General features: G+C 34.3%; 1 protein-coding gene and 1 long non-coding RNA gene across 7 annotated transcripts in view; one reads left to right on the plus strand and one right to left on the minus strand.

The window, feature by feature from the left end:
* Window positions 1-11,484, plus strand: part of LOC148302006 (agrin-like) — a 241,554-nt gene extending 230,070 nt beyond the window's left edge. For 2 of the 5 annotated variants that reach the window (XM_088272297.1, XM_088272299.1), the window contains 14 exons: window positions 893-1,042; window positions 1,528-1,788; window positions 2,710-2,856; window positions 3,660-3,802; window positions 4,336-4,654; window positions 5,104-5,283; window positions 5,716-6,082; window positions 6,401-6,613; window positions 6,697-7,097; window positions 7,187-7,433; window positions 7,938-8,102; window positions 8,210-8,596; window positions 9,039-9,403; window positions 10,204-11,484. In XM_088272297.1, the coding sequence (XP_088128423.1) occupies window positions 893-1,042; window positions 1,528-1,788; window positions 2,710-2,856; window positions 3,660-3,802; window positions 4,336-4,654; window positions 5,104-5,283; window positions 5,716-6,082; window positions 6,401-6,613; window positions 6,697-7,097; window positions 7,187-7,433; window positions 7,938-8,102; window positions 8,210-8,596; window positions 9,039-9,403; window positions 10,204-10,346 (3,488 nt within the window). In that variant the 3' untranslated portion in view covers window positions 10,347-11,484. Of the gene's footprint in view, window positions 1-892; window positions 1,043-1,527; window positions 1,789-2,709; window positions 2,857-3,659; window positions 3,803-4,335; window positions 4,655-5,103; window positions 5,284-5,715; window positions 6,083-6,400; window positions 6,614-6,696; window positions 7,098-7,186; window positions 7,434-7,937; window positions 8,103-8,209; window positions 8,597-8,788; window positions 8,953-9,038; window positions 9,404-10,203 lie in introns of those variants that run through there. The other 3 variants (XR_015838714.1, XM_088272298.1, XM_088272300.1) reach the window with 3 other exon arrangements.
* Window positions 11,485-13,578: 2,094 nt separating this feature from the next.
* LOC148302007 (uncharacterized) lies at window positions 13,579-20,309 on the minus strand. Of its 2 annotated transcripts, XR_015838716.1 has the most exons (4): window positions 19,729-20,309; window positions 18,495-18,644; window positions 16,480-17,602; window positions 13,585-15,640 (listed from the first exon to the last, which is right to left on the minus strand). It is a non-coding gene; the product is annotated as an uncharacterized LOC148302007 (long non-coding RNA). The 2 variants fall into 2 exon arrangements; XR_015838715.1 differs by having other exon boundaries at window positions 13,579-17,602; window positions 19,729-20,151.
* Window positions 20,310-20,784: the final 475 nt, after the last annotated feature.

Below are 20,784 nucleotides of genomic sequence, written 5' to 3' on the forward strand. Positions count from 1 at the left end.
CTTTGTAATTTATGTTATTATTGCATACATACGCCTTAAATGTAAGTTTGTCATGTATATACTAATGATTTATTAAATTATGCCTTAATAGACTATTTGATAATCAAAATCTGTATGCCCACCTCTGTCTATATTAACTTTGTATTATGTTTCCATTCACTCCCTGCTTGTTCATATTAACCCAGCAATCGAATACCAATTGATGGACTGGAATTAAGATCTTTTTAAAACACATTATCGAACAGATTCATTGAAACAAAGCTTTTTTTCGTATTTTCAACACCCTCTAAAAAAATGTTTTGGGGGTGTACGTCGTATTATGGACCAGGGCTGCTTCTTTCAGTGACTGAGATGATGAATAGAGAGAAGTATCACCCAATTCTGCTGGAAAAGATGCTACCAGATATATAAAAACTAAGGTCAAATGGTAATGGAATATTTCAGCAGGATTGAAACCCCTGCCAAAAAAAAATATGATTTTTCACACAAAAACAATGAACTGTGTTAACCTAGTCAAGAATTTTGCCAGACCTAATTGAAAATCTATCGGCAATCTGTAAGAATCGGCTCTCCAAAATTGATTGCCCTACGGTGGAAAAGCTCATTTTGTCCATAATTCAGGTATGGTTTCGAGACGAAAAAATGGTATCCACGTGCCAAAACCTTATATAATAGATGCCAAACAGAGTAAAATCTTTGATTGAGCCCAAATGAGATCATATTAAATATTTATTTGTGATAAAACTAATAAACAAAAGATTCTACAAAACTTTTTACGAAAATTCAACAAAAAAAGTTTTGTTTCTATTAATCTGTTCGATGCTGTAAGTTTTGTATGGTCGTCAGCATAATTTTTCATAATTAATATTCTAAGTTGGTGAGTATCCTCTAGGTCTCGAGTCACGCTCTTGCGCGGGCGGCTCTCCAGTTCGTGACGGGAGCGGCAGGGAAGTGGACTGTGGTGGAGGACCAGCTCGCCAGGACTGCCCACCCGGAAGCTACTGCCATCATGCGGCCACTGCCGCCAGATGCTGCTTCAAGAGTAAGACAAAATGCTCTGTACCTCCTCATACCTTACCTGACCGAATAAAACGTAACCTAACCTGACTTACGGTGTTCCAACTTCCCCGCACTTCCTTCTTGAGATCTCAATTTGAGATCGGCGAGAGAAGTGATTGGATGTTACGTCTTAGATTCCTTTTAAGGTGGGGACTGACCGAAGCATTTCGTCGAAACATAACGTCGTAACATCGCTCGCGGCGAGCATCACCGAGCATCCGAAACTATGGATGGAACGCTCGGCTCGCTGTACTGACTGCCTGAATGCTCGCATCGTAACATAACACGTTACGATGCGAGCATTCCTATAGTCAGTTCAGCGTTCCGAGTGCTCCGTCGGTCAGATGCTCGCCGCGAATGTTACGTTACGACGAAATGCTTCGGTCAGTCCCCACCTTTAGGGTGTTCCACTTTTTCACCCAACCACTTGCAAAAAGTGCTGAAGTGCTGAATGATCGTTCTCTTCAGACGAGACCCTCCAGCGCAAGCAGTGCGAGGAGTCGCCGCACGGCTGCTGCCCCGACCAGCGCACGCCGGCCGGCGGGCCCGCGCGCGCCGGCTGCCCGAGCACGTGCGGCTGCCACCGGCTGGGCGCGCTGGGCGACGCGTGCGAGCCGGCCAGCGGGCAGTGCGCGTGCCGGCCGGGCGTGGGCGGCCTGCGCTGCGACCGCTGCGAGCCCGGCTACTGGGGCCTGCCGCGGATCGGCGCCGGCCACAAGGGATGCATCCGTGAGTAACTATATACCATATGGTCCAGGGGTTCCCAATGTGTGCGCAATTCTTATAAAAATAATAAAACTCAATTTCATAAATTAATACTACCCAACTACTATTATTGTAGGTACCTATTTCTACTATTTCTACAGGATCTTATATCACGGTAATATACATATACAGGGTCCTTCATTAAATCCTTCCTATCCTAATCCTTAATTTTATAAATATATAAATATACATATATAAGATATAAGAAGATATAAGAAAGGAATGTAAGGCTGAACGAAGAATAATTGAAAGGATTAGGAAGAGTTTTTTGCGGTGGTATGGACATGTGGAGCGAATGGATAACGAGAGAATGACTAAGAAATATATGTGGCGAATGTGAGAGGGAAAACAGAACGAGGACGACCGAAAAAGACTTGGCACGATCAGATCAATCAGAACTTAAAATCTGGCGGTGTCAAAAGTCTGCATAATTAGATGTGAAGGAAGCGTGTCTCCATTTGAAAAATATTTAGTAAATTTAAAAAAAAATTAAACAATACCTTTTCTTCAAAATTCAAAAGCAACATTTTCTGCCCTGTAGCGAGTAAATATTAAGTTAAAAATATGCCTCTTTTGCAGGGATATAGTACATTTTCTGGGCATTCCGAAAGCATGCACAACTGAAAATTGACGATTTTTTATTTATGACCTTCTTGAAAGGAGTGAACGATATATAACTACTACGAAGTGAAAGTGCATACTAAAATAGCAACCCAATTTTTACTATTATGATTAAAAATGCCAAAACCCGTCAGTGCCAATGCCAAAATATAACAGTTTGTTAGTATTTACAGGGCCATTTAGCACCGCTTTTAGTGCCATTTAGCTATTATTGATTTTGTTCTTAAATTGTTTATTTATACTATTTATTATTATTAATTGTAGCTTGCGGATGCTCCATGTTCGGTTCAGTCCGAGAAGACTGCGAACAGATGACTGGGCGCTGTGTCTGCAAGCCCGGGATCCAGGGACAGAAGTGTACCCTGTGCATGAACCACGAGGAAATGCTAGGACCCAACGGATGCTATAATGGTAATCACTTATTCTTAGCACTTAAAGTAAAATGATTTCCTAACAGAGACATTCATAAGACAATCAGGAATTGATAAAAGGTACTTTAATAAAATCCAACTGTCAATTTAAAAAAAAAGTGTTTAAACCCAAATAGACATACATAACATTGTATGTAAGAAGATATTTTATAATAAAAAACAAAATGAGAATCAAAAGTTTTTTTAATTTTACAATGACTGATAAGTAAAATTTAAAAAAATCAGAAACTGCTACCATTTACCAAGGGAAAAGAGAAAGAAAAATGAATAAAGAATTAAGTAGAGGATTTGAAGGAGATGAACAGCATCCTGTCATATTTAAATCTAAAAAAACCTGTTTTAGGACAGAAAGCGGTTAAAGGTGCTGCACAGACAAGAGCGTTAGCTCTAAAGTGTAATATTTATATTTTTTTAAACCAATAAACAGGGAACAAACTTACCCTAATAGAAAGATATTTAGATGATATACATAATGCATGGTCCAGAGAGACAAGGCATTGCCAGCAAGTTAGTTACATCTGACGAAGAGTGAGAGGATAGTGTGTTTTTTGTATAGCTGTCTTTGCTGTAGAAACACATCTAATGAGCTGTCTTTTGATACTTTGTTATATTTTCTGAGCATGTTTGGTATAGGGGAAAAGAAGCCAGTATAACGTCCTACAGCAAATACAGTATTAGTACGAGAAGACCAGTAATGTACATACATAACAAAAATCCAAATGAATATCATGTGAATGTTATATATTAATATATATTATATCGTGGAAATTTATTCAATTCTAGCGGAAACTGGTGTGCTGGCTCCCAAGACGTGCAGTGATATAGTGTGCTACTTCGGAGCTGTCTGCGTAGAGTCCGATGGAAGAGCGGCCTGCCAGTGTCCTGCAGCCAGCTGCCCCACTGACTCCACTGACCCTACAATGCTGGTAACTCTCATTTTATCTTAACATCTACCAATCTACTTATATCTGTAAAAATAATCCTTATAAAATTGCCCAATGTTGATATCAACATTTGTATAATGTCTGGCCACACATTGCGTTGGTTACTTTGATTCTTTATATTCGAGAATGAGTGATGCAACGTAAAAATATTTGTTATAATGTTATTACAAATTAAATGAAATATTTCAATTTCTAAGCCTAAATGCAATATTTACTATCTAAACGTATTGTAGCTTGCTTAAAATCAGTGAAAATTAACTATTCTTCAGTAAGAAAATAAGTAGGTATTCAAAATAATGAATATAAGATGTCATAATTGCTCTGCATGGTGGCAATGTCACAATTAATATGAAACATGGTGATTTATTACACATATTGTCTCCCTTGAATTTTAACTATTACCTACCTATTAAAATAAGACTACACAACCTTATGTGTTTTCACCAGACTGCTTTTAATGTGACAAATTTGTATACCTGTGTGTCCGAAATATAATGACTGATTTAAATTTCTAGGTTTGCGGCAGTGATGGTCAAACATACCCTTCCGAGTGCCACCTCAAGCTTCAAGCGTGCCGGACGCAAGAAGACGTTGTGGTCCAAGCATTTGGAATTTGCAAAGGAACAGAAGATATTACCGGCACAGCTCTTCCCTCCAAACATTACTCTCCTTTACACTTCACCCAGCAAGATGATAATAACTTCCCCTCCAAGTCCACAAGGCATCTTCTGGTGCCCGATCCTCGGAACTATTACAATAACTACGGAAGAGGATACGATGCAACCAGAGATAAAGATTCGACGAGCAGTCTGGATGGTGACAAGCCACACAGAAGTAATTAGTTATTAAATTTATAATTTATTTTGAATTATTATTACTCTTAAATTAATACACATTCAACTTCTACTTCTCAAATACTGCTATTAATTAAATTCTATAGTGGCACATGTGTTACATAAAATTTTATAAATATGTGACATTATATAGAAATTAATGACACATATTTCTAAATTGACATTAAATTCCATAGTGTTTTAATGGATTTATTAAAAACACTACAATCATCAAATACAAGAACATAGCAATAAAAACATTAGAGATGTATTGTAAATAAATATCACTTTTACTCCATTAGCTTAGTTCATGCTAGTCAAAACTCTAAAAATCAAACTTTTTTCATTGGTATTAATATACATTTCACAATTTTTTTAAGAATTAAGCATCCTCACAAAGTATTACTACACCAAATTAATTTTCCCATATGAAATAATCATAATAATCAGGTGGATTTGGTCCAGGATACCGCCCTACGCCAGCCACTGTCCGCGCTCCTCCCGCTCTCGTGGGTGACCTATGCAGCAACCACGCAGACTGCCTCGGAGTGCCCAACAGTCGCTGTGACAGGGCAGCGTGCATCTGTCAGTCGGGACACAGACCAGCTGCAGATCGACGAGAATGCACCCGTAAGTTGGACGAACTATTGTCATAACAAATTGCATATTTCTTCTTTTTATTAAATGGCTTTTTCACTCTTAAAGTATGTAAAATTCATGTCTCGTAAAAGAAAAATTATAAATTATAAATAAAACACTTGATTTTTTTGCTTAAATATTATATTTTTAAAGATTAGTTTCGAAAGCTAGGGACGCTTCCATCCACGGGTTTGAATATAAACTAGTTCATATTCGAACCCGTAGAAAGAAGCATCTGTAGCTTTCAAAACTAGTCGTTAAAAATATATTACTCAAGAGGTAAAAAAAAGGTACTTTATTTATAATTTAATCATGTCTTACCATACATAGTAAATGCCGAAACAATAAAGAAAACTTATAAGGAAAAGACAGTTACTGAAAATTGTTTGATGAAAATTTTTAATGAACTGTTTAAATTTTTAGCTACCAATGATGAAATCACAACCACAGAAGAACCAAGAGCTTGTTCCTCGGAGCCGTGTATGAACTATGGTACATGTATTGACCTTCCCGAGGCTACTTTCACATGCATCTGTGATGCGCAATTCACTGGTGAACTGTGTCAGGACAAATTACAACCCCCGGATCCCGTTAATTATATTGATACACCTTCATTTGATGGCAGAGCTTACATAAGACTAAAACCTCTTAAAGCTTATCATAAACTTAACATTGATGTGGAATTCAAAACATTTTCCGAAAACGGGGTAATCTTGTATGATCAACAGAAATATGATGGAACGGGAGATTTTGTTTCATTAGCAATTGTAAACGGATTTGTGGAATTCAGGTAAGACTCTCAATCAATTTTAGATAATTATTTCAAAAACAAAATAGTGAAATTGTGCTTAAAGTAATGTACAGCTTTAAATGGGGCTTTCTCAATATATAAATACTTGTATATTAACACAAACTGTAATCATATCATCACTGAGAAACTGCATGCGGGGATCAAAGTACCAAACCATGGGTGATTTTGGAAAACACCAATTCCACATTGTCGTTTCGGGGAATCCAAAATCTATTGTATACTACTGTTAGACTATGTGAGTCTTGTGTAAATGTTTCCCTTCCAACGATTCTGAATGTTTTTTTTTTTTAATTTTAGATATAATTTAGGAGATGGTGTAGTAATTCTGACATCGGTAGAAAAAATTCAACTAAACGAATATCACAAAGTATCTGCTAAAAGGTACCATCGCGATGGGATTCTTAGTGTAGATGATCATGAAGATGTTGTCGGACAGTCCACTGGAAGTCTTAAAGCGTTAGACTTATCAGAAGATACATTTGTAGGAAGTGTCCCTACCAACTTCTCAAAGTAAGTAATCAAAACCAATAAACCAAAAATAGGAGAGACATTGTAGAAAAAAATATATTTAATGTGTTTTTTCTCTATTCCAGAGTTTTTGATAATATTGGTTCCAAGCATGGTTTTACTGGATGCATAAAACATCTTAGAATCATTCGGCATCAGGTGACAAAGAAACTTGGCAAGGAAGACGCTGCAATTTTGGCAATGCAAAATGTCAGAGAGTGCACTGCGAATCCTTGTGTCAGTGTGCCTTGTTTAAATGGTGCAACTTGCCAAGCCAATGATAGTGAAGAGCTTCAGTACACTTGCATTTGTTCCGGTAACTATAAAGGACAACAGTGCGAAGAGAAAATTGATCCTTGTGAATCCAATCCATGCGGAACAGAAGAGGGGGTTCTGTGTGATTCGAACGCTGATGGGGAATATGTCTGCAAATGTCTATTTGGAGGAAAACTTGTTTCTTCAGAAGGAGTGAACTCCTGTTCATATGGTAATTTATCAACATTTACAATCATATACCCATATATTATACTCAATGTATATCATGTTGAAAGATTAATTGTTGTTTTGTATTTTTAGAAATGACAAATCTTCATGAAACATTTGTCCCAGAGTTCAATGGGAGTAGCTATCTTCAACTACCGAAGCTTGATGGTTTAAGCGATGCATTCCGAATCGAAATTTGGTTCCTGACTAAAAAGCTTTCTGGAATGCTATTCTACAATAGCCAATCCAGTAAAGCAAAAGGAGATTTCATATCTCTCAACCTCATAAATGGTTACTTGCAATTTAGGTTCAATCTGGGGAGCGGTATTGCAAATATCTCGTAAGTTTTGAATCAGTTTCACAATACCTTATTTATTGTAAAATCCATCATTAAATCAACGTTCCACGCTCTGATAGTAGAATCCTTGAATCAAATAACCATATATACATATATACCATATATATATACCATGCTTTTTATTACTGTGTGTATTGATTTTGTCCACCTCCATAGTGTAGAGGTCAGCGTGTTTGGCTAGCATGCTGGAGGTCCCGGGTTTAAATCCCAGGGAGGTCAAAATAAATATGGGTGATTTTCACTCTCATATTTATTTTAAATCACCCTGGACTGGTACAAGAAGCGCAGGACTGATCACCTTGCCTTCATGCAATTAACAATGAAGATAACACTCGGTCACTATGATACAGCACCGCCTATGCACCATGGAGTGTGGATAAGGGTTAAAAGAAGAAAAAAGATACATTGATTTATAATTCATTTAGTATTATGTAGTTCTCAGTTTGAAAGGAAGAGTCATTCAACTGTCTTGATTTTTTAATAAAGGTATCCTGAAAAAGTCACAAAAGACCGATGGCACAAAGTTAGAGCATTCAGGACTGGTCGAGAAGGAACGTTACGATTAGATGACTGGCCGGCCGTTAAGGGTTATTCTGCTCCTTCACTCACAGAACTTAATTTGGGTCTGCCTGTTTTCCTGGGATCACTGCCGTAAGTTTATGATTACTAAATATATATATGTACTTAATTACACATCATTAAACAAATTTTACTAATTGTTTTCAAAGATTTGTAAAAAATATTATTTCATTTTGTAGATTGCATACAAAGCCACATCGCCTTTCTGGAATAACGAGTAGTTTTGTTGGAGCCATTCAACAAGTGTTTGTCAATTCCGCACCCCTTATTATTTACAACGAGGACACTCCTAAATGCAGTATGTTGCCAGTGGAGGAAGCATTGCCTTGTGCCACGGTCGGGATGTCGAGATATTTGGGATATCCTTGCTCTCACACTGCCAACCCTTGTCAACACAAGGGGGCGTGCGTGCCCATGCTGAACGAATACAAATGCGTTTGCAAAGACGGCTTTGAAGGCAGAAACTGCGAGACGAGACAGCCATCTGCCGAGATCACTGATAATAACACCCCTGTTAAATTTGACGGAGAAGCGTACTTTGCATATAGAAGCAGGGGAGGAAGAAGGTAAAATCTCACCCACACATAAGTCGATTATTTACCATATTACATATAATAATAATAAACAGAATTACTGAAATTCTATGGCGTTTAAAATAATGCATTTTCAACATTGTGTGACTAAATAAAAGTTAAGATATGTAATAGTTAACAAATGTATCCTATTAATACGCTAACATTATTTTCTAATCCTTTCAGTACTAACAATATGATGACCGATGCTATGAATTTCAACAGCTAACAACGAGCCATATCAGATAGAGGCTAAAAGATTATCACTTTATATCTTCGAAGTTTTATAATTTAATATTAATATAATTTTATGACTAAAATTGTTAACATTTCTTCCACTAACATTTAATGTAAGTTGTCATATTATTACTAATACATTTCAATTTGACAAATGAAAGTGCAAAATGGTTCGATTTATAATTATGTGATGTTACAGAAAAGTTCCCGAAAGGGGTATGCGCTTAGATATAAAATTTCGCACAACTGAGAGCTCAGGACTGCTCATATGGAGGAAGAAGGGTGGCGTTGGCCAAGGAGATTTTCTGGCTCTGGGAATAAATAATGGCCACGCAGAACTAATATACAGTGACTACAGCTCCCGAAATGTTACTTCAAACCGTAAAGACAGATGGTACAGCACAATCAAGTCAAAGGTCAGAGTGGACGATGGACTTTGGCACACAGTTGTCATAAGACGCAGAAAGAAAATGTCTTTAATACAAATTGATGACCAACCATCCATCAGGGGTTATACACAGTTGCCAATTTTGACAACGAAGGCAAATCCAAAATTATGGATTGGTGAGTTTCATATATTTTACTTTAAGCAATTTTATTCAATAAAAGAATAGACATTAGAGCCGGGAAAATTACTTTTTGGAAAATTAGCCATGGTTCTGGAACCGTTAAAAAAAATTGTGTCGCCTACATTCAAAATCCGCCAGATCCAATTTTATAAGATTTTAAAATATATACTCTATCGGGATGCCAATTGTGGGTTTTAATGTTTAAAATATTTATATACTTGAAAACCCTACTAAAAAATACTTAAAAACAGTGTTGTATATCAAATTCCGCTATATTCATGGAACTTTCCTTCTGACACATATCGGCCAATCAGAGAGCGGGGATAGGTCAAAAATATAGATGACGTCATTATCGGTTTGTGTCTCGTGTTTTTTTTTTAAATACTGAAAAAATTATAAAAAAGGGGAAAATTCTCTATTTCATAATATTTTAAGTAAAGATAGACAATTCTTTGAAACATAAATGTTACCCGGAGAATTTCGAATTTTTTGTAAAATCGAATTAATGGATCTGGCGGATTTTGAAAGTAGGTGACACATTTGTATCTCATAAATTAACTTATAAATCTATGCATCGATTTTGATAGAAATTAGAATTTATGATCCTTATATTATTTTTAAATTACGAAAACAGTATTTTAAGACAAGGTTCAGCAATCATGTTAAGCACAAAAATCCTAAATGGTTGTGAAAAGGCATTTGAAAAAAAATAAAACAAGTATGTAAAATTTATAATTGATCTAGTCATCTTGCCATTTGAAATAAATTCATTGTAATGTTTAATTATTTCCACAGGTGGCGCACCTTCCCTTCCGCACGGACTACCCCCTCAACTGTACCAGAGTCTGAAGGGATGTGTCGCTAGTCTCAAATCTAATGGCCGGCAGATAGATTTGCATCGACCCATTGGTTCAGTGAAGCCTATTGAACAGTGTTAGCTAATCAATAACTGTAAATTATCGTTGTTATGTGTATCATCAGTAATAAAAGGAATACCTTACTATTTTACTTACTATACGTAATGATTATTTGTACATCTGATTTTTCTTTACCTTGTACATATCTACATGCTTAATGCATACCTATGAAGACATAAATATAGGTTTGTGTTCATAATAATATCTGTAAAATAAAATGTATAGTGTCAACTTACCTAATAAATATATATAATAGAATTTTCTATCCAACATGAATATAAGATATTCATTAGTATAAATTTTACTTCTCCATCTTTGGTGCTTTAAATTAAATTTATATGTTCTCTATTTGTACTTAAAATTGAACAATTTAACAGTATCTAATTGCTCTTTGAGTCGCATAAGCATTGTCAATGTTATTTCCGTGGATTTAAAAATAAAGATGTAAGATTAAGTAATATGTAATCATTCATTGTGGGACTTATTGTGACAATTTGATAGACTGCATACAGAACTAAACTTTAATCATGTAATTCTAAAAACCCACTTTTTCACTAGTATTTGATTGAAAATTCAATTGAAAGATTCTTTAAATCAGTGTACTCGTATAATGATTTTATTTTTGGATATTGCGCTTTAATTAAGCATAACTGTTTTTTTTGCTACCTATTGAAAGTATTTTATGTAAATAGTGTAAATAAAATACATTTGTTTATATGTAATATTAAAATATGTATATCTTGTTAAAAAGCATAAAATAAAATGATTAGATGATATTGCTGTGTTATAAATATGAAATTAATATTTTCTAATTTTATAAACTCACATTCCTGACAGACTCTATTCATACTTTTTGCCAGAAACAAAATTCAACAAAACAAAATCAATTTAAGAAAATATTTTATTATTTACATTCAATGAAACGTGTATTCTTGATTTTGATTTTAAATTATGCTTTAAAGTAAGGTAGAATGTAAATGAAATAGTAGACATCCATTAAAATCCAAAAATCTGATGTACTAAAATCTTCTGAATATGACCTTAGATAAAATATATTAGAAATCTAAATGTTTGTAAGTATTTATGTAAATAATGTGATCTTAACATAGTTCTTCATCCCGTTAATTCTACATATCTGTGTCATACTTAAAAAAAGAAATATGTGTTTTACAATAACTTAATATATAAAATAAATATTACAGATTCCCATCTTTTTGTACATACGATTTTGATAAGATTATTCCGAAGTATGAATTATAAAACTTTAGTTATTTGATTAGTTGTTTATCTATTTCTTTAGCTAGTTTATATAACTTACTAACCAATAACCCATCCTTCGCGTATTTCCACTGAGACAGCTACTCTCCGGTAAAATATAGCTTTAAGTAATTAAGCCCTGAAGATTATGTATAAGTGTCGGTATAATTTTTGCAGTTTATATTTCTAAAAGACTGATGTATTAATTGATCATACATACATGTCTTGTTTGTTTATTAGCATTTCCATTTAATTTTAGCTTTAAGCAAATGGTCTTATCGTTAGAAACTTTAAAATATGATAACAAATTAAGCTGACAATAATTCCTTAAATATAATGTACCTACATTATACTTTGATCTTATTTCTTGAATTTTAAAATATGCATTCAAAATATCACTTTGTCTAGCACTCTTGCCTTCATTGACTGCAGTTTTCAAACATTATTATTTATGCATAAGACCCCTTGCATTCAGCAAAGGTAATAAATTTTTAATAAACCTCTAATAAATGACTGATACCATAATAGCATTCCATACACAAACGGGTTATTTTATTATAATGTAAGATCTGAATTTACTGATTTTTTTACATAATTATTCTAAGTTTTAAAACATTTATATAAAACTATAATTATTGATACATTCCTATCTATATTTTTACCGCGTCTGAAGACACATAGTTTCACTATGCCTTCTGTACTTACATGAAACTAACATACAATCAAATTTTAGAATACCTTCTGAAAACATCTAATTATTATTTTAATATTTATTGAAAAATCTAATAACAGATTGTTGATAGCAAACTTTATAACGCAACAGGTCATTTAATTTTTCTGTATGTTAATAAAAAAAAAAATCAGATCCCTTACAACAGTCCTGCGAAATTCTGAAATAAAATTGTGACCATACCACAGTAGAGTAACGATAAGTAATCTTTATTTTTATGTTTGTATTTATACAGTTAATTTAATATATATTTTTTAAGTTAAGTTAGAATGTATGGATTGACAATAATTTGAAATTTTCTACTTTTCTTTCTTAGTCATACTGCATTTTCATTATATGAAATAGATGACGAAAGGCTATTTTAGATAGTCACTTATTTTAGTTACCCCATGACAGGATTAAAGTCCTTTAAACGATAAATCGTTTCTGATATTGTCACTGTTGAAAGATTGACAAAAACCTCACATAATTACAACGAAGTCAGTCACAATGAAAGCCGGTTACTGCTCAAATAACGCAGATAAAATGTTCAAAGCTAAAAAAAGTATCTATAGTAACATGATGATGTTTCACAACTTTGATTGTCTGTTTAGTCAATTAAATTTTTGGTTTATTTTTAAGAACTTGCACTGTACAAAATATATACAGCTATTTTGATGTTCGAATTGAAATTATTACATATCTTTACAGATTATAATTCTAAACCAACAACAGAACTCTCTTCTTCCATTTCTACTGAAATAAACGTTGTTACAATAAGTCCCTGCCTAATAAATATAAAAAAAATGAGCTTGCAAATATTTTGGGTGTTTGATGTTTTACAAAATAGTTATTAGAGGTACATAGTTTATTTTATGGTTTGGAATATAATAAAACATTTATAAACACATTATTAATCAGTGTTTAGTTGTTAAATGTAAAAAAAATTGAACGATAAATAAATAAAACATTTAATTATTAAACCATATCATTCAAAACAAGTCTATTACACAATTATGTGTTTACATTTTATGTAATATCAATCTGTTGACATATCCGACATAAATAAGAAAAAAATATTATGAATGTATAAATAATGCATTTGCAATACTGTTCATGATAGGATTTAAGATACATTGTATTATATATTGATCATTTAAAATAAATTAATATTTTAATGTTCTCATTTTTTTCAAGTTAATACCTTTATCCCAATTTGATAACCATTCAGGATGTAAAAAATACATACGTAAGTTAGCACGAGTATGGGTATGCAACCCCGAGTGACCTAGGCATTGCACTATTCTCCTTTTCCTGCCTACCATTTGTCCTCTATTGCCTGTCCCATATAGCAGAAATGTCCTTCACCCTGAGCTACTTCACTTATGTCATCTGTATCTGATCAAATCATTCCTGTATCAAAAAACCTGGAGCACAGTATTAACCACCTTGCTTTCTTTATACCTTCGTCTGCATCCAATAGTACATAGGGCACTACATCAAATTGATACAAGTTGATCATGAATTATATGAAGGCAAAGTGATAGTGATGTCTTACGCTTCAGTTACCAGTCATAATATTAAATAAATATTAGAGTGAAAAAGAACTTTTATTTATTCTGACTTGTCTGGGAATCAAGACCCCCAGCATGGTAGGCAAACCCGGTAACTACAGATGCTGACAAAGCTCTAACCTTGCCCAAATAGAATTATTTATGAAGATAACACCGTGTCTATCTTATTTAATGACCTGTGCACTATTGGGTACATTAGCAGAGAAGGGAGTAAAGGGTTATTCATTAAGAGTACTCAAGCTTTAAAATGAAATAAAACAAGCTGTCTATGTGATATTGCCATAATTGTGTTTTTTTTTATTTTAAAGTATATTTAACGACCATACAATTTTAGCTCAATGAGCGCCGCGGCTCCGCTGTAAGTGGCGCATCCTAGTTTAGACGATATCTTTGCATAAATGGGGTCTAATTTCATTAAAACGCGAGTAAGTCTGTTTAGACCAGAGATATCATGTACCGCCACAGAAAATAGTCCAGTGGCATTAAATCGCAGCATCTTAATTGCCAGTTGATGTCGCAACCACGCAAGATGATGAAGCCCTCGAACTCCTCATCCAATAAATTCAATGTTTCCCGTGCAGCATGGCAAGTGGCGCCATCCTGTTGAAACCACATGTTTGCAAGATCCATACCATCCATCATAGGTTATAAAAAATTTGTTATCATAGTCCGATATCGGTCGCCATTGTCAGTGAGGATCCTTGCTCATCTTTGAAGAAATAAGGGGCAATAATTTCGCCAAACCAAAATCTACACAAAACGGTGAATTTTTCAGAGTGAAGAGGGACTTAATGAATCTCCTGTGGATTTTCTTCGCTCCAAATCTGGCAATTTTGCTTGTTTACGAAGACACTGAACCAGAAATGAGTCATATCACTGAAGATGATTTATTTCCCAAAATTACACGGAATGTTAGGCTAATAAAGCACTGATTTCGATAAAAATATAATGCAATCAGCGCGTTATTGAATTGTGTATCGTTCCATGGTTGAATGACAAGACCAAATAAGTATTCCTGTCAAATTTGACAGGAATAGCTTCACCAATATAGCCACTATACAGTCAAAGTTTGAGCACACTATTAAAAAAAACTTTATATAGGGTTATCCAATAAGAGGTTTCATTTTGATATTTGAAAAAAACTAGTATGTTTTAAGATAAATCAATGAATATTTATTGCATTGTTAAGAGAAAAGTATGCGATTAACGATGGAAAACGATATCAGCCAAATGGCCGCCACAGCTACGGCTGCAGCACCATATGCTTTTCATTCAATTTTCCATGACCAATTCGCACATTTGCGGCTGTATATCCTCGATAACTTCACGAATTCCATCTTTAAGGTCTTCAATCGATTGTGGAGCATTGGCATAGACCTTATCTTTCATGTGGCCCCAAAGAAAAAAGTCTCAAGGTATTAAATCACAAGATCTCGGGGGCCAACTGTGATCACCTCTTCGAGAAATATCACGGCCAGGAAATTTTTGTTGCAAAATTGCGATTGTTTCGTTGCTTGTGTGGCACGTAGTGCCCTCTTGTTGAAAATAAATGTCGTCCACATCAATATCTTCCAATTCCGGCCATAAAAAATCATTAATCATAGCTCGATAGCGCAATGCATTCACCGTAACAGTTGCACCAGCCTCACCAGATCGATGAGGAATCGACAAACCTGGTTTTTGTCAACACTGCGGGCTACAGCAGCAATATTTTAAATTGTTCTTGAGCGATGCACGCGGTTTCGATTCTTCACATCACTAATTTGTCCCAACAGCTGAAATTTTTTAACAAGTTTCACTATTGCTGGCCGAGAAGGCGCTTCACGATGACCAAAAAGTGCTTTAGTTTCGCGAACTGTGACTGCAAAATTTTCACCATTTCTGTAGTGAATTTTAACAATTTCAATGTGTTGTTGAAGCGTGTATCGTTGCATTTTTATTAATTGCATAGTTTTTACTTGTCAAATGTCAAAAGATGACAGCTTCAAAAGCGGAAGCTGCCCAGATAGCCGGCTATTCAAAATTAAACCTCTTATTGGAAAACCCTATACATATTATAATTCACATAAAAAAAATTATCACTTTATTGAAAAATCAAAAAGTTTCTGCCAAAAAGATAAATTAAAAAAAAATACAGTATCATCATGTAGTAAGCAGTATTAATCAAATGAAGAATTAAATAAAAAAAATCAAATATTTTTCTATGATTTACTTAAATGAGCAAAAAAATTTTTATCAAAGCCTTTAAAAGGTTTTTATTTTTATATTCAAACACATTTATTTTTATTTTATTGTCTAATGACGTTTATTTTCTATAAAATAAAAATAAATTATCTTCATACACATCTCAGTCTCATATCTTTCATAAAGTAATACTAATAAAAAAAATAATATCAATAAAAAAAGTCAATATTTCAATTTTTATTCAATGGGTTATTTTAACCTACCTTAAAGGGGGATTTGACACCCCCTGAAATGTTTCAATTGATATTTTTTGTAACCTTTAAAATTACACTTAAATATTTGGTACACTTAAATACTTCAACATTTTTCTATTAAAAATATTCAAAACGTGTGATCTATGATTTATTATTTTGATAAATATTTGGCAAACCTTTGATTGAAGACGATACGTGATTCAATGGTCCAACGGTGTCTTGCTTCCACAGCTGCGTGGAAGTGAGAAAGACATTATGAACTGCATTGTTGCGATCATACATGCCACAATTTGCACAGTTGATCTGTGAGCATGCAACTGAGCATGTGGTTTGTCGCAAGCTCCGTATTTTAATTACATACAATATTTCTATTAATATAACTGGGGTCTTTCAAACCCCCCCTTAAGGGCTAACTTAACCAGTTCCCAGACTAGCCAGAGCGTGACTCGGGCAAGGAGTTTGTATTATATTTGACGAGCCCGAGCACTGCTCGGGTAAATCCTATTCCAACTCATCAGTCCTGCTTTGCCCGAGTCAAATATTGACCAATTTATTTTTATTGAATAACCCGAGTGGTGTTCGGCCAGTCTTGTTTAGACTTCTGGGTGATAATTTCTTACACCGATGAATTTTCTCGCCAAAATTCAACTGTTAAGTGGTTAATTTATGAAATGAAAATAACATTCAGTATAAATAATTCATTGCTACCTTTGATCACCCCTTGTCATGCAATATCAATATTCTGATTTCTATTTTTCTGTTGTTCTATTTTACTGTTTTTTGTAATTCTTTTAATTATCTTGCCCATTCGAACCTAACTGTTTCCTTAGTTTTTCAATAGTACTATGACATCTTTTTAGCTTATTTTTATATTTAGAAACCAGTTTCTGTGAATTTCTCAATCTGTTCTTATAAACTTGTATTTTTTCAATTAAAATTGATGCAGGGGTTTCCAAAGGCGTTAAAGTGGCTTCTGCAGGCGTTAACATAGTTTTTGTTGATGCTGAAGTGCTTACTATTGAAATTGAAGTAGTTTCCGTTGGCGTCGACGTAGATTCTACTACTATTCCATCGATTTGCATTGGCATTTCAATGGTTTCCGTTGGCGTTTCAGCGGTTTTTAGTGGCATTGCGGTGGTTTCTACTAGTGCTCCGATTGGTGTTAAAGTTGCCATTGTGTATTCTATTCCTTTACGACTCGGAGCTGGGGGAAAACTCTGACTTTTCGCTTCGGTGCTGTAACTTCTTCTTGCTGGATTGTCATCACAGACATATATTGGCACTGATCCAGGTAAAAGACTGAATGCAAGAAACAAAAAGAAAACATATTTTTAATGTCATACAAGAGCACTTATGTTATCTGCATTTGATCTGTATCTCTCTGAATCACTCTCCATTTATTCTTTAGAGAAGAATGTGTACAAGAAAGATAATATTTTTCATATAACCAAAAAACAATATCGGAAAGCTTATAAAATGTAGTGGATTTCAAAACTAATTTACATATTTCATGCACTACTGCTATTTTAAAATGAATCATATGGCAATTCTAATCTTTTTTTTTTTACATTTTCATATATATTGTCTTTTCTTCAAACTTATGATGTCCAACATTGAGTGAAAGTACTCTCATTGGTTAATAAAGCAAGCAAATGTGTACCGTGTATTTCTGTTTATACAATAGGAAATACAAATATTAGAAATAACCTGTATAAAATAATATATACAACCCTCATGTATGGAAGTGAAGAATGAAGTTGGCAAAAGAAGGATGAAGGTAGACTGAATGCAGTCAAAATGTGATCTCTCAGACGAATGTGCAGCAAATCGATCTATGATAGAAGTTTGAATGTAAAAATAAGGATAGAATGCAAGGCTGAGATTAGAATTACCAGTAAAATTAAGAGAGGTGTGTAGAGATAATTTGGACATGTGGAATAAATGAACGAGGCAAATGTAGTTGAGAATAAGACCAGAGGAAGGCCGAGGAAAACTTGGCATGGTCAAGTATATCAAATACTTGAAAGTGGTCAGACCAGGAGTCGGAGAGATCCATGAATGTGGACGAGTTGAAGATTGTTTGCAAAGACCGAGTAGTGTGGCGATTTGATCTATATGCCTACCCCTGCGGAAAATGGCAAGGTTAGTTAGTTACTTAAGTTTAAATAATATATTATATAAGTATACATACCCCTGACTAAGTAGGTTCTCATTTCGAAAATCTTTCTTATAAAAGTGATCAGAACAAATGTGATAATTCTTATACAGAAATTCTGGTCCTTTTTTCAATAATAACTCTTGCAACTCCGGTCTTTTACATCTGCTCACCCACTGTTCACAGCTGTAAATAAAAAAGAACAATTCAAAACCAAGTAATCAATTGTTAATACATTATTATGCATTGAGTAACAACACCAAGATAAAGCTTGTCAGGAATTTGGTCCACTCCATTTTTCTCTATGCTCCTGAAACATGGACCATAAAAGCAGCATAAAGGAGAAAAATTGACGATTTCTAAATGTGGTGTTGCAAGCGCATGCTCCAAATTTCATGGACAGCTAGACGCACCAACGAGTCCATTAGAAAGGAACTACACTTGGATGGTTTGACTCTGGCCGATCTGTACACAACGGATTCTTCAGGTCATTGGATGAATTGAATCGGTAGACTGGAGGGGAAGAAAGGGAGAAGAAGATCCCAAGTAAAGGCAGCAGCAGGCACCTCGGAGGTTAGAGCGCTACGTGCAGCGCAGTCAAGGGATAACTGGAGAAGAGTCATTGCTTCCACAAGGGTCACAACCCTCAGTAATAAGGAATAAGACAGAGAAGAAGAGAAAGAATACATTGTTGTCGGGCAGTTGTTTTATCAACCCCGACCCTAATAATACTCAGACAGTCTGCAACCTGGCCTTCAGTAGACTAATCATAAGTAACCACTAACCCAATTCCAATGTAAACAATGATTTTTTGGCGTCTTTCGCACTCTACCAAAAGTAAAAAAATAGAACGCTTATAAGCGTATTCCACTTTTTACCAAGAGTATGTAAAAGACGCTTTTAAGCGTTTCCCGCAAAACAATGTGTTAACATCCAAAAATACAGTCGACTTATTCTCCACAACTCAAAAATACAGTATTATAATTTAAGAGTTCTTTAAAAAAAAATCACAGACATTGAGTAGGACAAATTAAATTATGTAATTTTTATTAATATTTTTGGGAATCTGTAGCGTAGCCGAAAAACCACAATAAAAAGGATGTTTTTAATTGTGGTTTCTCGGCTATGCAATCAGGCATTAATTCCATTCTCATGAACAAATTTGATGGCAGTCATCCTTTTCCCATACAGTCGTGGTATAGCCAAAATACAGGTGTAGCAATCATGTAAATGCAATTGAAACATGTGGTATTTTTATTTATGTACTTACATTTCTCTATTCCTCGGAAATGTGTAAAAGGATGGTGAATTTTGCTGCCACCTTCTGTTATAGCAACCGAGTATGGCACAAACAGCACCGTTTACCATTTTATCGTAAACTATCTATGTAATCATCAAAGGTACAACAACAAAAAACATACTGAAATTGTGCAAAATACAAATATAATTTATTATTACAAGCTACAAGAGTGTCTGTAGTCGCGGTAACCACTAACAAATAATTTCAAAAAAATTATATTTATTTAATTCAGGTAATAACGATAGCTGATATTGTATTTTCACTTATAAAAAATACTCAATTTTAAAAATAAGCACATAAATCTGAAAAATAGGGGACAGTTCGAAAAACAGCATATAATATAACCAGAAAACAGTGACAATGACAGCCAGTGATGCCAACCTGAATGGATCGGAAAATGGTAGAAAACAACAGAAATTTCTATACTTTGTTGTAGATTACTATGGAAAAGCAAAAGTTTTCCAAAAAATTGGATCAACGAACATCTTTTTTTATTTTTTAAATAACATCAAAGGTCGTTGATTTGCCAAAAACTTTTTACATTATTTTTTTCATCGAAGACGCACACCAAAATATAAATAGTTTTGAGACATCTAGCTTCTGTACTTTAAAGTTTATTCTTTTTTATTAAATTATTTACGAAGTTCCTATTTTTATTGGGTTCGCGTCATAGACGAATCCAATAAAATACCTTTAAAATGTGATAGAAGCACTAACATTGAAAATTTCTAAATAAAGTTTATGAATAGGTATCCTCTTTTTTATTATTACTTTCGGTCCGGGAACACGCGTAGCAGTTTGGAACTGGCGCAGTTTGTCATTGTGGATTTCGATACAAAATCGCCTGGTATGCGAGCGCCGTTTGGGATTTATGTACAGAAACTCAGATGACACTGCTGCGCGGCAATTCCAATTTGCTTGTGTGTTCCCGGACTTAGTTGTATGATTTGTTACGGCTCATTATGTCGAAGAATGCTTTTGTTTATTTCAATTTAAACACAATGTCTTTTTCTACATCCGCTTAAA

The sequence above is a fragment of the Brachycentrus maculatus genome, unplaced genomic scaffold, assembly GCF_059751285.1.
Source record: "Brachycentrus maculatus isolate JH-2025_06_01 unplaced genomic scaffold, ASM5975128v1 h1tg000493l, whole genome shotgun sequence".
Taxonomy (NCBI): domain Eukaryota; kingdom Metazoa; phylum Arthropoda; class Insecta; order Trichoptera; family Brachycentridae; genus Brachycentrus; species Brachycentrus maculatus.